A 17,879-nucleotide genomic window follows, 5' to 3' on the forward strand; every position below is an offset into this window, starting at 1 on the left:
GGGTGGGTTTTGGCCCCGAAGAACGCTCTTGGGAAGACGCTTCCACAGTCCATGCCCCCGACTTAGTCCGCCGCTTCCATCAGGCCTACCCTGCCAAGCCGCGGCCCCGCACCTCGGGAAGAGGGCCCATTTTGGAGAGGGGCCTTGAGGAGGGGGATAGTGTGATGTCTCATGGGCCATGTAGTCCCGTTCCCAGTACTATTGTGGCAGATGAAGAGGAAAACTTTGGTTTCCCACCGTTTCAGCCAGAATTGGAGCCCTTGCACCTGCAGGATGTTTGCCCTCCAGAAGCCAGCCAAACAAGCCTTGGGCAGAATTCTCCCCCGTTCTCTCGTAAGGATAATTATAATCGAGATAGAGGCGCTAGGGAGGCAAATCGCCGAAGCGCCAGAATCGCTGCCAGACAATTAGCTGATTAAGCCTGTTTCCCTTGGGAAATCTTAAGGAGTCATGCATCTGGACATAGTATGGGTTTCACTTCTTGTTCCTCAGGGAAAGTGTTCCTTGGCGGGAAAACAAGATCCTATATAGGTGTTTACCCGCAAGGAGATCCTTGCGGAGTCAATTCGTCAGCTTCAGGAGTGAGATCGTGTGTGGACTACGTTACTCCAGTTCCTTGTTTCCAGGACCTTGCCACGGACCTTGTTCTAGTTCCAAGCCTGCCTTGTTCCCCGGACCTCGCCTCGGACCTCGTTCTTGCTTCTTGCTTCTTGTTGCCACGTATCAAGTCTTGTTTGCCAAGAATCTAGTTTGTTTTCCAGCCTTGTTGTCAAGCTCTATTGGACTAAAGGACCCTGTCATTTCCCCACACTTGCTCGGCAAGTGTGTGTTTCGGTTATTGGATTATAACTTTGGACTCTAATATCTCATATTGGACATTGATTTCCTGGACTATATTTGACCTTTCCTGAAAGGTCTACTTCTGAACTTTATTCTTCACTTGTTTTTATTGACTTTATATATTCCCTTAATAAAGATATTAGATAGAATCTGGTCTCTGCGCATGGTTATTGGTGCTCTGCAGCCTGGGTCCTGACAAACAACCACATACACCAGGAATTAGTTATGGCAACACCTCCCCCTCCTCCCACAAACACACACAAATTGGAACTCCTGCAAACATTAACTACAGTAGAGTCTTGCCTATCCAACGTTCTGGATTATCCAATGCAGTCTGCCTCCCGCCCGGATCCACAGCTGTTTCCCTAGGCAGCAAGGACTGAACGTTTTACAGATTTAATTTCTGACAAAGTTGTTACTGTACATTCATTTTATGCAATTCTATCTTTATTTGCAGTCAATTTGTTACTTGCCAAAGTTTTTGTAGTTAATGTTTTCAATGCATTGTAATGTTTTGGTGCTACATTCGTAAATACAGTAATTACTACATAATATTACAGTGTATTGAACTGCTTTTTCTGTCGATTTGTTGTAAAACATAATGTTTTGGTGCTTAATTTGTAAAATCGTAACGTAATTTGATGTTTAATAGGCTTTTCCTTAATCCCACCTTATTATCCAACATATTCACTTATCCAGCGTTCTGCTGGCCCGTTTATGTTAGATAAGTGAGACTCTACTGTAATATGTTTTCTCCAAACAAATAAAGATGGTGCCATTAAAACACTGAATCCAAGTATGAAGAGCCTCTGGGTCTGATAACATATTCCAGAGTTCTTGGGAGATACATCCCACATTTCATCTGGTTTCCTTGACAAGGCTTCATATATTTATCACTGCATGACAAATTTTTTGACAGATACATTTTTAGCTGATATGGAAATGCAGTGATAGGAAAGCAGTTTATCAGAATCAACTTACCATTAGGCAGAATGAGGCAGCTGCCTCGGGTGACAGATTTTGAATGTACTGTAGAGGCAGCTAATTCCTAGTTATTCTGTTATTGTTGTTTGTTTTTGCTGGCAGGGAGATGGCAATTAGTGCTGGTGGTATTTTCTGCCTGAGGGGTCCCAAAATAATTTAGTTGGACTATGACCTTTGGGGGAGAGGCAACTTTTGGTTTTCTAGCTCTAGTAGCAAAAGTATGTAGAGTTGCTGATATAGCTATGAAAGGTGGAAAATCTAATCTACTATGAGACTATGTATTCATATATATGTCACCACAATATTTAATTTACTGTATCATTGCTAATTATGAAATGCCATAATCAACAAAGCCCCCTTCCAATGTTCTAAAGTGTATAGAGTCCATGTGTGGAAGAAAGCTGGAGTTACACCTCATGATCCTATTTCTGTGGGTTGCTTTGCTGTGCATTTTGCAATTTCATATGACCTGCAAGCATTCTCTTTTCACAGTCTCTGTAGCCCAAACCGTAGTCTGTGTGTGGAAACTGGTACAAAAGCTATCATAGTCTGGAAATCTGTAATTCATCTGTTTAATGAACATAAATGCTTTGTCAGAGTACAAAAAAAAAAAAAGACCAAGCAAAGACAACAGGGGGGAAATGGATGAATACAGTTGAAGCTCCCTGGGAAAAATACTGAGAATGGGGTTAGTATCATATGCTCCATAAACAGACTTCTGTCCATGTAATACAAGTTCCCCTTCTCATTTTCTCTGGTGCAACTCTTCCATGCCTCCAAGATCTACTCTTCTTGCCACCTCTTCTAATCCAAATTCCTGGAGAGCCAGCTAGATGTTTGCCATTTTTATTTCTCCAAAATTATGGAACTAATTCGGTGTCACTGGAAGGAGATCTGGAACCGGTGGCATTTAGTGGGTAAGCAATGTTTGTACAGGTAACCCCCGAGTTACAAACAAGCCTCGGAGTGTGGTTGAGGCTCCTTCTTTGGAGGCTTTTGAGCAGAGGCTGGATGGCCATCTGTCGGGGGTGCTTTGAATGTCATCTTCCTGCTTCTTGGCAGGAGGTTGGACCAGATGGCCCCTGAGGTCTCTTCCAACTCTATGATTCTATACCCTAAAGAAAATAAATGGAACATTTGAATTAAGACAGCAAAAAGAAATCAAACAAAAATTTAACGTCTCATGGTTTCAATGCAGACAGATAAGAGAGTATTATAATAAAGATAAGAGCATGGGATTCACGGAAAAAGAAGTATTTTGGGATAAAATAATGCACACTGAGAAAAAATTAATTACGAAACTTTATAAGAAACTCCTAGAATGGGAAACAGAAATGGCACAAGTAAAGGAATGCATGACAAAATGGGCAGCAAACTTAGGAAGGGTGATTAGGATGGAAGAATGGGAATATATTTGGAACTACAAATTTAAAAAACTTATTCATTAGGCTTAGAAGAAAACCAGTACAAGATGATGCATAGATGGCACATCACCCCACAAAAACAGGAAATTATTATAAAGAACTTCAAAATGTTGGAAATTTGAAAATCAGGAAGGCACCTTCTACCATATGTGGTGGATGTGTGACAAGGCAAAAAAATATTGGATAGAAATTACAGCTAAAATCAGAATACTTTCTCCTGGGAATAATAGATATAAAGATAGATCTCAATAAAGAAAGCCTTCTAAACTATATGATAATGGCGGCAAGAATAGTATATGCTAAGAAATGGAGACAAAAAGAGATACCATCAACAGAAGAATGGTTAATGAAAACAATGGAAATTATGGCTATGGACCTCTTAATGCAGTTATTAACTCAACATCAAGGAAAACCTAAATGACAGATTGGTTGTTGTTCAAGAACTTTATGAGGAAAGAGAACAGAAAGTTATTTATATAACCAAATTTAGAAATGAGGACTACTTGCTAATATAGGTTATAACAGAGATAGAAGCAAAAATAATGCAGAACAACTAAAGACATTGTCAACATCGGTGAAGATTGGAAGCTCATACAAATTCCCCTTTCCCTTTTTTCTTTTTTCCTTTTCTTTTCTTTCTTTTTAGATATTTTCCCCATCTCCTTCTTAGTGATCCCATTTTAATTTTTCTCTCTATAATGTAATACCTCCTATTAAATATCCTATACTATAACTTTAGTTTAATACTCATCAATACCTACCCATACACCTACCCTATATTTTCCTTTTAGGATTTTATTTTGCAACTGTATAAAATATATTTTAAAAAAAGAGAGAGTAGAGACATCACACTGACAATGAAGTGATCACACTGGCATAGTTAAAGCAATGGTATTCCCCATAGTAACCTATGGATGCGAGAGCTGGACCATAAGGAAGGCTGAGCGAAAGAAGAGAAATGCTTTTGAGCTGTGGTGTTGGAGAAAAATTCTGAGAGTGCCTTGGATCGCAAGATCAAACCAGTCCATTCTACAGAAAATAAACTGCTCACTGGAGGGAAGGATATTAAAGGCAAAGATGGAGTACTTTGGCCAAATAATGAGAAGACAGGAAAGCTTAAGAGAAGCAAATGATGCTGAGGAAAATGGAATGAAAAAGGAAGAGGGGGTGACCAGTTGGGGATTGTAGATGATAGATAGAAGCTCTTACGTGTGCCTGTGAGCCCAGAGGCACCCTGCAGAATGGTGCACCACCCAGCTTTGCAGAACAAATAACACAGGAACTTTTACTAAATCCAAAAGATCAACAGAACAATGGTATTTACAATCGTCCCTCTGTTTGCTTACAGAAATCAGCCATTACAGGCAATCCTTTCTTAGTCCATGAATCTGCTTCAGTGAAGATCAGCAGCAAACAAGGCCTCAGAAATAGTTGGGCCTCTCTGAGTACAGAGCCATCTTCTTTTCAGCCAGTACTCAGTAGACACTCATGAGCACGCGCGCGCGTGCGCGCGCGCACACACACACACACACACACACACAGAGAAACTTGTTCAAACTGGTTGTCCAGCAGCAGGATAGCAACAATTACAAAACCAATTCTCAGGCCTTGCAGATTCGGCCAATTGGCTTCATGCATTTGATTTTCCAGTTAACACACATACAGTATCTTTGCAAACCATAACACGACCAAGGGCAAGGTGGATGGATGTTATCCTTGAAGTGACTGGCTTGACCTTGAAGGAACTGGGGGTGGCCACAGCCGACAGGGAGCTGTGGCATGGACTGGTCCATGAAGTCACAAAGAGTCGGAAGACAGGGCCTTCTCTGTAGTGGCCCCTCGGTTATGGAATTCGCTGCCTGGGGAGATCAGGTAAGCCCCCACCTTGATGGCGTTTCGGAAGAGTCTGAAAACTTGGCTTTTCACCCAGGCCTTTGGTTAAGATGGCCTTTCTCCATCACAATTATTATGCTCCTCGACCTTTTGTACTGGTCGCTCTTCTCCTGATTCCCGATAGCTTGATATTACTCAGGACTCCTCCCTACCTAATGTGACCTTAAATGATTCTAATGCACTTTATCTATTTACGAATTCGTTACTCATAATGTGCACCTTGCTTATCCACTATTGCCACATCATTGTTTTTAATCTGATGTTTTAATTCTGTGTTGTGTTTTTTCGCCTATTGTGTATATTTTATTATTGGTTTTTGTTGTTGTCCTTTGATGTTTCATATTTTATCATTGCTTGTATTTTTATTTTGCTGTAAGCCGCCCCGAGTCCCCTTCAGGGGAGATGGAGGTGGGATATAAATAAACTTATTATTATTTTATTATGACACAGCAAACAAGATAGATATGATGGATTTCATATCACAAAATCACAAGTCAAACACTTCCCAAGTGTCTAGGACTGTGTGATGTATTTTCGGATGATGCGTGCAGATCCCAGCAGGGTGGCCTTTTGCAGTTGGCAGATCGTAATTTTGTCAATGTCTATTGTTTCCAAATGCCGGCTGAGATCTTTTGGCACGGCACCCAGTGTGCCCATCACCACCGGGACCACCTGCACTGGTTTCTGCCAGAGTCTTTGAAGTTCAATCTTGAGGTCCTGATAGCGGCTGAGTTTTTCCTGTTGTTTTTCGTCAATGCGACTGTCACCTGGGATGGCAACACGACTGTGATGTCTGGTGTGTTGTGTTCCAGAACTTTGTCAGTCTGGATTCGGAAGTCCCACAGTATCTTTGCATGTTCATTTTCTAATACTTTTGCAGGTTTGTGATCCCACCAGTTCTTTGCTGCTGGAAGGTGGTACTTGAGGCATAAGTTCCAATGAATAATTTGGGCCATGTAGTTGTGCCTCTGTTTGTAGTCTGTCTGTGCAATTTTCTTACAGCAGCTGAGGATATGATCAATGGTTTTGTCGGTTTCCTTGCACAGTCTGCATTTTGGGTCATCAGCTAATTTTTCGATCTTGGCCTTAATTGCATTTGTTCTGATGGCTTGCTCCTGGGCTGCAAGGATCAGGCCTTCTGTCTCCTTCTTCAGAGTCCCATTCGTGAGCCAGAGCCAGGTCTTCTCCTTGTCAGCTTTTCCTTCAATTTTGTCAAGGAACTTTCCATGCAATGTTTTGTTGTGCCAGCTGTCAACTCTAGTGGCACCTGCGCGGGGGGGGGGGGGATTATTATTATTATTATTATTAAGACACTGAACGAATAAACAACAACATGGACTTACAATTTAAAATCTGCCCTTTTTCAATTTAAGAATCCAGTTTAAGCACAAACCTACAGAACCTATCTTGTCTGTAAACTGGGGACTGGCTGTACTGTATGTCAGATCCCGATTATCTGAGTTGAACTGGATTATAGGGCAGTGTAGGCAGTGTAGTGTAGTGCCACCTTTTAACTGCCATGGCTCAAGGCTATGGAATCATGGCAGCTGAAAGGGGTGTATTTCCTATGCACTACTTCCCCTGCTCTTGGGCTGCGGCCGAGGCCTCCTCCTCCTCCGAGACGCGCGAGGGAGCCTGTCACGTGACAGGGCTGCACGAGCGCCAAGAGGGAAAACAAGCAGCAGCAGCGGGAGGAGCCGCGCGCACTTTGTCGCCGGGCGGCGGAGGAGAAGGAGGCGCGCGCCATGGGGCTGCTGCTGCTGCTGAGGGTGCTGCTGTGGGTCTCGGCCGCCCTTGTGGCCACTGCCTCCCCCTTCGGCTCCCTCTGGCCCCTGCCCCGCTCCGTGTCCCTCTCGCCCGACCGGCTGCAGCTCTCGCCCAGGCGCTTCCAGATCGCCCACGGCCCGGGCTCCTCGGCGGGTCCCGGCTGCGCCTTGCTGCAGGACGCCTTCCGAAGGTGAGTCCTCTGAGGAGCCGCGCCTGCCTTGGGCTGGAAGGAGAGAGAGAGAGGGATCATCAGGATAGGAGCAATCGTTGCCTCACAACCGCGGTTTACCTCAGAGTGAAGCAGAAAGGGGAAGGAGATGGTGAAGGTGAAGGAGAGAGAGATGTAATACAAATGTGATGTGATAGGATGCTGATACAGTACTAATACAGTAGAGTATCACTTATCCAACACTCGCTTATCCAACGTTCTGGATTATCCAAGCCATTTTTGTAGTCCATTTTTTCAATACATTGTGATATTTTGGTGCCAAATTCGTAAATACAGAAATTACTACATAGCCTTCTCGGTGGTGGCTCCTCGGCTGTGGAACTCCCTCCCCAGTGATATCCGGCAGGTTCCTTCCCTTCTAGGGTTCAGAAAAAAACTAAAGACATGGTTATGTGCTCAAGCATTCAATGAATGCACTTTCGAGCTTGGCACGGTCGGTTTTTAAGACTTTGGATTAACAAGGTCTAGTGAATGAAAGGACATTACCTCGGTGCATGGTAATGTTTTATTATTGTATATTGGTTTTTATGATGTTTTAAATGTTTTTAGTTTTTAATGCCTTTTGTATTGTATTGTTGATGTGATGGCACTGTGTTGCCAATTTGTAAGCCGCCCTGAGTCCCCCAGGGGAGAAGGGCGGGGTAGAAATACCAGAAATAAATAAATAAATAGCATTACTGCTATTGAACTACATTTTCTGTCCAATTTGTTGTATAACATGATGTTTTGGTGCATCATTTGTAAAATCATAACCTAATTTGATGTTTAATAGGCTTTTCCTTAATCCCTCCTTATTATCCAACACATTCGCTTATCCAACGTTCTGCCGGCCCGTTTAGCTTGGATAAGTGAGACTCTACTGTAATTATTAGCGTTCTGTTAGTATCACATCTCTGAATTAGCACTCTGAAAACAGGAAATCCAGGCATGAAACAATCAGGGCCAGCTAACACTTCCCAACAAAGAATCCCCCCAGGCAGGATTCTTCCAGGCTTTTCAGTGCTAATCAAGGTGATTAGTTGCAACATTCACACCTGCCTCCAACAGACAAGAGTTCTTTCTCCCACCATGGACATTATTCCACAATTACAGTATATATAAACCTCACTGATTTATTTTCAAATATACCTCACAACCTCTGAAGATGCCTGCCATAGATGTGGGCGAAACATCAGGAGAGAATGCTTCTGGAGCATGGCCATACAGCCTGGAAAACTCACAGCAACCCAATAATATTATAGTTTTCCCCCCCAAGTGCAGTTCCCCTCAGAGTGAAGCAAAAATGGAGAGGAGAAAGTGAAACAGAGAGAGATGATACAAATAGGATGATGATGAGGATGATTTAGGGCCATGAAAGAAGCCTCTCAGCAGGACGGTAATACATCAGGGCATCCCTTGGACAACATAGATTACCAGTTCTCACACACCAAAAGTGACTTGGAGTATGTTCTCAAGTTGCTTCTGACACTTTTCTCCCAACACTGGTTCCTCTCAAAGTGAAGCAAAAATGGAAAAAGTGAAAAAAAATCTGTGATACAAATAGGATGCTAATAATAATAATAATAATAATAATAATAACAACAACGCAGTTTTTTTCTTCCAGCTGCAATTCCTCTCAGAATTAAGCAGAAATGGAAAGGAGAAGGTGAAAAAGCAAGGGATGTGATACAAATAGGACGCTAATAATAATAATATAGTTTTTTCTCCCAACTGCAATTCCTCTCAGTGAAGCAGAAATGGAAAGGAGAATATTATTATTATTATTATTATTATTAATAATAATAATAATAATAACAATTTTATTCTTATATCCCTCCACCATCTCCCCAAATGTCACAAAAGTGCCTAAAAATAGAGCATAAAATAATCAAACAGTATAAAATGCAGTTCAATAAAACAATAAACATATAAACCAACAATTTAAAACTTAATTAAAACAGTGCTCATCTGGCAATAGCAACTGTAAACATGACAATGCTGTAAAGAATGGTCCTGGGAATGGGAAAAGTGCAAAGGTGCAGCCATTTAGGGTTCCCTCAGAGTGCAATTCCCCTCAGAGTGAAGTAAAAATGGAAAGGAGAAGGTGAAGAAGAGATATGATATAAATATGATGATGATAATAGTTGTTCTCCCAACTGCAATTCCCCACAGAATGAAGCAGAAATTGCCCCTTTGGAAAGGAGAAAGTGAAGGAGGCCCCCTTCTCCACTGCTATACGCAATCCGGAGTGTCTGCTTTAAACTGGATTATGTGGTAGTGTGGACTCGCATAATCCAGTTCAAAGCAGATAATGTGGATTTTCTGATTCAATAATCTGGATTATATGGCAGTGTAGAAGGGGCCGGAGAGATCCAATATAAATATGATGGTGGTGGTGGTGGTGGTGGTGGTGGTGATGATGATGATGATGATGATGATTATGATGATAGGTTTTTCTTCCAACCTTAATTTCCCTCAGAGTGAAGCAGAAATGGACCCTTGGAAAGGAGAAGGGGGAACATGGCAGAGCACTTCATGAGTTTTGGACTTCAGTTCCCAAAATTCCTGGCCATTGGGCAAGCTGGCTGAGGCTTTTGGGAAATGGAGTCTACAAACCTGGGATACTACAGTTTGGGGATCACTAAACCAGGCCTGCACAACCTGTGGTCATCCAGGTGCTTGGGACTTCAACTCCCAGAAGCCCTAGCCAGATTGTCCAGTGGTCAGGAATTCTGGGAGCTGAAGTCCAAAACATCTGAAGGTCCACAAGTTGTTTGACATTACTTTAACTGACGCACAATAATACTGTAGAATTCTGTGAGTTGTAGATCAGTGAGGCACCAGCACTCTTTAAAGGAGGTCTGTCTGTGATGGATGGCATTCTGTATTGTACTTTCAGTGGACATTCAGGAATACTTTCCCCATGGATGCAAGAGTTGTACTTTAATAATTTTAACTCTGTGGTTTTATGTAAGTTGTTTTAACATAATCCTTTCTTTTCGTGTATAGGTGAAGACACACATTTGATGCATGACTCTAAAAGGCCCATCTTACACAATGCACTAGATAATAAATAATAAGATGCTGACAGTAGTTTTGCTGGTGTTAGTGCATGCATGTTTAAAGATGTATATTTTCACTTGGTTATAATGTTTTTGATTGTTTAGTCATATTTTAATGTTTTAATTTTTGTATGTTGTTGATTTTTAAATTGTCTTTTTAATTGTTGCAAGCTGCTTTAAGTTTCAATCTCAGGGAAAGGTATGCTAGAGATAATAGTAGTATTTAAACTTTTAAAAAATATGGAAATGATTTGACAAAAATATTTCTTTTGTCTCTTGCCTGAGAGTCTATTCATCCCAGCAGCTGTTATTCAAAAGCATCTTGTCCATAAAAGCTCCAGGCAATATTATTTTGGCACATTACCATTGATATATTTGTCTTTTGTAGATCATCCAGTGCCCTATAGTTGGATTGGATTATAACTCCTAGTAGCCATAACTCTTAAGACAGTGGTTCTCAACCTGTGGGTCGTGAGGTGTTTTGGCCTACAACTTCCAGAAATCCCATCCAGTTTACCACCTGTTAGGATTTCTGGGAGTTGAAGGCCAAAACATTTGGGGACCCACAGGTTGAGAACCACTGCTGTAAGATAAAAGAATTTGTAATTTAACTCATCCAGACTAGGGACATTTGTCTAGTTGTGTCCTTTTGCAATAGCTGTTAAAAGCTTACAGCAATGCTGATGATGTATTGAAGCAATTAGGAAAGTTGTATCCTGTTGAATTTCTGTGTTCCTGTTGGGAAAAATTGTGTAGGTGAGTGGATTTGGCCGGATCAGCATCTCTCACCTTTATGATGTGCTACCGTGACAGTTTTTGCACTCGCCTACATGATTTTCAAAATAACAAGGCTCTTGCTTGTCCTCTATCCACCCACAATAAAACATTGCACCTATATTGAAGTGTCTGTTCTCAGTTGTAAACTGAACATTGTTTGATTACTAAAGTCAAAATGTCAAAAATATATTTACGTATATCCATAAGATGATTTTAAATTGTGATGCTGAAAGCTTTCTAATACTATTGAAGGAACCACCAGGATAGTAGTTCATTAGTGGTACTTGTTTTCTTACATAAAGAGCTGGTAATTACACAATAGTTTGCTCTGAAATAATTTTAATATCCACCTCCATTGAGCATGAGAGGTTGTTGAACCGCTTCATTTACCTTGAAATAAACGTCATTTAAATCAGCCTTCCTTTAAGAGATGTTTGCAGCAACACCCCTCATTTGCTTAGAATTAAATTTACAAATTAAATTTAAAAATCACTTAAAACAGTTAAAATGATTAAAATATTAAACAACACCCATCTGTCTTGTTCTTTAAAAGCCTCCATAAATAAAATGGTTTTAACCTGCCCCCAGAATGACAACAGGGAGGGTGCCATGAGTGAATGATGTTTCTGTTAGGTTTGCCATTAGTGGGTGAGTGGGCCAGAAAAGGTTACTTAGGATTTCGTAATAATAATAATAATAACAACAACTTGATTTTTATACCCCTCCTCCATCTCCCCAAAGGGACTTGGGGCGGCTTACATGGGGCCAAGCCCAGGAGATTAGAGTCATTGTAAATAAAACACATCCAAGTAAAAGCAAATCCAATAAAACATAATAAAATCACATCAAAATAAAACACGGTTAGTTAAAAACCTGAATGAGCTCATAAAACGTACTGGGCCAATGAAAGTGCGTAGAGTGAGGAATGTAAACTAGAAAAGAAGTAGGTAACCCGAACTGTTTTCATTGGTAAGAGGCTTGGGATGAGGTTAACATAGGGGCTGTTTCCAGCTGAAGGAATAGCATAAAGTACAATAGATATGCCATTGATTACCATATGTTGCAGAATTATAGCATTTTGATACCACTTCAACTGCCATTGCTCAATGCTATGGAATTCTGAGATTTGTAGTTTTCTGAGATATTTTGTCTTCTTTATCACAATAAACTTGGTATCACAATAAACTAGAAATCTCAGGATCTTCTCTCCTCTGCAGGAGTCAACCGTATACCATGCAGCTGTGGACAAGTCTTCATAGGGATCACCAAACATAGCACCCAAACATGAATAAAAAAAACATGAAAGGCACTGTAGACTAATTCAACCAGAGAAGACAGCCATAGCAAAGCACTTGATGAACCAACCTGGACACAGCATATTATTTGAGAACACAGAAATGCTGAACCACTCTAACAACCACCATGTCATACTACACAGAGAAAATCCCACAATATTTGCTTTGAACTGTGTTATCTGAGTTCACACTGCCATATATTCCAGTTCAAAGCAGATAATGTGGGATTTTATTCAGCTGAATGGAAGGAGCCTTAGGACTCAGATAACCCATTTCAAAGCAGATATTGTGGGATTTTCTGCCTTGATATTCTGGGTTATATAGCTGTGTGGAAGGGCCCTTAGAGACCTCAAGCAAATAGAAGAATGCCATCTTCCAAAATGCTTTATTCCACTGTCAAACTACTAATACTTCCAGAAAGTTCTTTCTAATATTTAAACAATTTATCTTTCATTTTAATTTTACCGTTTGTTTGGATCCTATATGTCCTGGTAGGAAGCTGTCATCAAATCACGTCTTTTTTTATATAATAGTTTTTATTGCGATTATTTTGATAATTACAGCAAAAGTGGGGGGAAATATTGGTTGTGAAAGTATAGGAAAGTAGGGGGGGAGGAGATAAGGAGAGAGAGAGAGAGAGAGAAAGGAACCCACATACGTCCCGTGAGTTAAAACTATGACTTCCCATTGTCCTCTTTGGGGTATTTGTTCCAGTTTTTATTCCATTATTACCATTTATACGTCAGATAAGTTTATAATGAGTGGTGTTCCTCTACTCTGAATAAATTCTTTAAAACCCGGCCAAATCACGTCTTTGTGATTTTACTTCCAGGTATTATGAATACATATTTGGGTATTCCAAATGGCAGAATCAAGATGAGAAGAATCTTATTTCTGAAGCAGAGCTGTCTTCACTCCAGGTCATTATCACTTCAGCAGTTTCTGAATGCAATGCATACCCTACCCTCGCATCAGATGAAACTTGTGAGTATGTAAAAGTGTGGAGGTGTGTAGCCTTGATGAACTATGTATTTTTTCCATTACAGCATCCTGACCATGCCTCTGTTCTTGTACTAGTTTATTTATATTACAAGCATTCCCCGAATTAAAAACATTCAACTTACACATGACTCATAATTAAGAATGTGGGTTAGATTTAAAAATGTTCCTGTTCCAACTTCCATACAAATTAAACTTAAGAGCAAACCTACAGAACCCATCTTGTTCGTAACTTGGGACTGCCTGTTTTCCTCACATACATCGCTATTTGAAATCATCATCTTATGTAACAGTTTATTAGGTGAGTAGCTGAAGAAATCAAATTGATTCAGCTCCAGAAAAGATTGTGACTTACATTCCTGGTAAGCAGGATGAATTGTGCAGTGCTTGACCCTTATTAGCGTTGCATTAATTTAGGCAGACGGTTGAGTCTCCAACTTAAATAAAAACCTGGTTATTCATATAACTCACATTGTAGGATTAGAAATAATGTTGCAAAAAACAATGGGCCTATTCACCTTTCCAGTCAGTTCTTTTTCTGCAATGTTTTTCCAATCCCCTTCTCCCCCCAAACAAATGGTGAGGTTTTCTTGATCCCCAAGCATGCCTATACAGCTTTTAGCCATATCAGGCAGCCCTGCTAATCAAGGTGGCATGTGTTTTTGTTTTGTTTTGGGGTTTTTTGTTTTATTTTTTGCTGTTAACTGGGCTAGTAAAAGAGAAAGTTATAAACAATTGACAGATTCAGAGAAATCTTTGTTTCTAAGTCTTATTTGTAGCCAGAGTAGGCAAATAAATAAAGATCTGCATGCAGCTTTTGGTCTGTTTTCTGTTGCTCATGGAACCTCTGTTAGAGTCTGTCAAAATCTTCCTTTCCTAGGTAGGGGAGCTTTCTAATAATGTAGATCCAGATTGTCTTCACTATTCATCTTCTTGACAGGGACCAAAGTTTCCCCTGTTAGTTAACTATTTCTTGCATTCCATCTGAGTTGCAACAAAGGGATTGTGGAGAAGGTGTTTGACCATCCCTTCTATCCACCTCTGATAATCCTCCCCCCCCCCCCTCCCCAACTTCCTGCGATGTTCCTTAAGTCTAAGAAAAGAGCGAACAGGTCCTCAGATAGCAGTCTTCAAGCCAATGTGTTTGTGCTGGAAGATGTAGTGGATGTGTGATTGACTGAGATGTAGTGAATGACTCCAGTGCTTTTCACCTTGACTACCTAGAAGACTCCTGAAAGATTTTTTAAGTAGCCATATTAATCCATTACAAATCCACAAGCAGCCAATTTCTTTATTAATACCAACTACAATTTCAAAATAATATGAAAGTTTTTTTTCCATAATTCTACATCAGTGGTTTTCAAACTGTGGAGCATAACTTCAGGAGAATGCAAAATTGCTGAAGGGATGCAAGAAGCATTAGCCTTTCAAGTACAAGCTGCACATAAAAATAAGGGCATGCCTCTGTGCTTCCTCGAACCTCAAATAATTTACCATTCAGTTTCTCAGGGCATTCCTTCATTAACACAGAAGGCACATTCCCCTTGGAGAACGTGTATTAAGACACGTGACAATACCTACACTAAACAAACAAAATGTTTTTATTAAAGTATAATGTCAAATGAGGGAGGGCACAATGTCTACAAAGGAGGTCAAAGAGATAAAAATCTAGATGGTTAGAAAATGAGTCATGGAGAAGTTTCAAAGTTCAAAAAATGTGGCCAGGTATTTTGAGTCATGAGGTCTATGGAATCCCAGTCCCAAGACAGTAAATTTGATCAATCTCTGGTGAGTGGATATTACGTGTATCTACAGTTCAGTGCAGAAGGTCAGTGTTGCTTAAAAATACAAACTTGAAGTCACAGAACCTCATTGTTACCATGGATGCAGACTGGCACATTAACTTGAAGTTGATATAAATGGCCATTATAAAAAGGATTGCAGCCATAATAGTTGGAATTATTCTCCTAAAAGCTAAATGTGTTCTATGACTGTTATTACTCAAAGCCAATTTATTATTAATTGTTACTTTTATTTTATTGCAATCCTTTTTATTGAAGATTATTTATTACAGTTTAAAATCAGGAAATCATGGGGAGGGAAAGAGAGGAATGGGGGGTGGGGGTGGGGGGAGGGAAAAGAAAAGAAAAAAAAGAAGAGGAGGGAAAGGGAGGGAGGAGGGGATTGGGGTTTTGCAGGATCTATGGGGTGGTAAGATTTGTGAAGGGAGGAATATGATTTTATGGTGATAACATGCGAGTAGCTGTGAGGGATGGTTTTGTGCACTAGGGTGGGTGGGGGTCTTGACATTTTTCTTCATTGTTCACCGTTGTTATAATTTTTTATGTCTTCTAGTTCTTCTCTTCTTTGCTTTGTGCCAAGTCTTGGGTCTGATCCTATCTCTTTTTTGCATATTCCTCAAACACTGACCAGTCTGTTTCTTTTATTGGTTTCCCTTGATGTTTCTTCATCAGGAACGTCAGCCTATCCATATTTCTTATTTCCCATATCTTCGTAATCCACAGGTCTATTGTAGGGATCAGATTTAGCCTCCAAATCTTGGCAAAGACAATTCTAACTCCTATAACCAAATAGTTAAGAATCTTTTCCTCATTTTTATCTAATTTCAGGTTTGTTATGCCTAGTAAAAAAAGCTCTGGACTCATCTGGAATTTCTTTTCTGTTACTTTTCTTTTAAAGATCAGCTCATAGTTTCAGGACCCACAGCTGTACTGGAAGCAAACAAAGTCTGGGGAGCATTAAGAGGTAAGTCATAAAATAATAGGTACTCACTCTGCTGATTGAAATCTGGCATCCAGCCTTCTGTTTCATCAAGACAGCTATCCAAATACAATAGAAGATCAAAGCTTCTCACACAGCTTTGTTCCCCAGGAGTTGCTATTCGATTGATTACTATCATTCACCTTGAAGGCACATGTTTTAATGTGTGATGAAAGTTAATTTTTCCACATCTCACAATTGTAGCTCATGGCTAAAGGCAAACTGAGTTGATTTATTTGTGGTGGTACTGATTCAGTATGGAACACAAGTAAGTCTTGTCTAGCTTGAAAAAATAAACACCAATGTTTAATTGCGTAAATCATTCCAGTATTGCTGTGTATTGGTGTGATTAGGTAATAAGATCATTACATTTCTTGCTGATTTTTGTTAGCCTCTCCCTGCATTTAAAGAAAGCGGTGAAGTAAAAATTCTCTGTTCAGCATAAGGAAAGAAATCATTTGCTAAATCCACATCTTTCCTCCACAACCATTGTCCCCAGCATCCCTTTAGATGAGTTCTGAGTGTTCTTCTTTGGTTCTGTTTCCTTCAAATGCCCAAAGTCATTACTACATTAATTATTGCCTCTTTATTTGACTTGCAGGTTTAGAAACATTCAGTCAGTTAGTAAATGAAGATGATTATGGAAGCGTGAGTATTTAGATTATCACTGCTAATTAAGTTTTGTCCTCTTATTTGAGGTTAGGGCCCTTCCACACAGCCATATAACTCAGAATATCAAGGCAGATAATCCACAATATCTGCTTTGTAGTGGATTATCTGAGTCCACACTGCCATATAATGCAGTTCAATATGGTTTTTATACAGATGTGTGGAACAGGCCTTAGTCACTGTCATTAATGATTTCAAGCATGTCTGTTATGTGCTGTATAATGTATAGAATGTGTTCTGTATAATATTTTGTGCTTTGCTTCAGAGACTGAGGAGTCTGGAGAATGACAGACATGGGTAATTGTGTTCCTCGGGTATTGACTACAATGTGAGTGATGAATGCCTCCTGAGACAGGAAAGCATCCCTTTTGTACAGAGCCACACCACATCCTTACTTTGAAATCCTTCTCCTTTACAAAATGTTTATCATGTTCTGGAAATATGTGTGTCTTTTGTGCTGTCTGTAAATTTACCTACATCACCCTGCTTATTTCTCTTTGGTATGTCTAAAAGGTCTAAGTTGGTATGTCCTTTAACTACATTGTATAATTCTGGAGTCTGATACCCCTTTCCTGATTTTAGGGTACATTAGTGGAGCTGCATCTGTTGAATCTTTCCTAGTGGAATAGGAAGGAAAATAAGTTCAAGTATTTGTCTTGTAGAATGGAATTCTTAATAGTTATTGATGACCTTTGATGACATATCATCTTGAAAATGTTCATAAATATTTTTGGAATTGAGTTTAATATTAATTTCATGCCTGGGGTGTTGTGTGGTTTCCGGGCTGTATGACATTGTCAATTAGTGAGGGCATCTGCATAGAAGTAGCCTGGCCTTCATTCCTTTTGAATTGTTTCCTGCCTAGAGACATCCTTTGATGTCAGTTCAAAAGAAACGAAGGCCAGGCTACTTCTATGCCCACACTAATTGACTGTTCTATCTTCATGATTACTTACATGCTAATGGGTGGATCCCACTCAACACATGCAAATCAAGATTGCTAATTGCATCCCTTTACACTAGTTTAACAAACAATGGTTCTTTCTCCTACTCTGGACATTCCACAACTTTATATACTCCACTTGCTTTACTACCATTGGATCATCTGAAGATGCCAGCCACAGATGCAGGCGAAACGGCAGGAGAAAATGCTGCCAGAAACCACACAACACCCCAGTGA

The 17,879-nt window shown here is 40.1% G+C and overlaps 1 protein-coding gene across 1 annotated transcript; it reads left to right on the forward strand.

Annotated features, from left to right (window-relative positions):
- Window positions 1-6,787: 6,787 nt before the first annotated feature.
- LOC134296729 (beta-hexosaminidase subunit beta-like) lies at window positions 6,788-17,809 on the forward strand. Its single transcript, XM_062972327.1, has 5 exons — window positions 6,788-7,098; window positions 13,083-13,234; window positions 15,950-16,015; window positions 16,632-16,678; window positions 16,965-17,809. The coding sequence occupies exons 1-5, from the start codon at window positions 6,887-6,889 to the stop codon at window positions 16,998-17,000; spliced, it is 513 nt and encodes a 170-aa protein (XP_062828397.1). The 5' UTR covers window positions 6,788-6,886; the 3' UTR covers window positions 17,001-17,809.
- Window positions 17,810-17,879: the final 70 nt, after the last annotated feature.

This window comes from Anolis carolinensis, chromosome 2 (assembly GCF_035594765.1).
Source record: "Anolis carolinensis isolate JA03-04 chromosome 2, rAnoCar3.1.pri, whole genome shotgun sequence".
In the NCBI taxonomy this organism is placed as follows: Eukaryota; Metazoa; Chordata; class Lepidosauria; order Squamata; family Dactyloidae; genus Anolis; species Anolis carolinensis.

Excerpts from the sequence above, each read along its gene's own strand:
- LOC134296729 (XM_062972327.1), top strand. The coding sequence starts at position 6,887 with ATGGGGCTGCTGCTGCTGCTGAGGGTGCTGCTGTGGGTCTCGGCCGCC. Across the intron at positions 13,235-15,949 it reads CCTCGCATCAGATGAAACTT|ATCAGCTCATAGTTTCAGGA; the intron begins GTGAGTATGTAA and ends TTTCTTTTAAAG. Across the intron at positions 16,016-16,631 it reads AGTCTGGGGAGCATTAAGAG|GTTTAGAAACATTCAGTCAG; the intron begins GTAAGTCATAAA and ends TTTGACTTGCAG.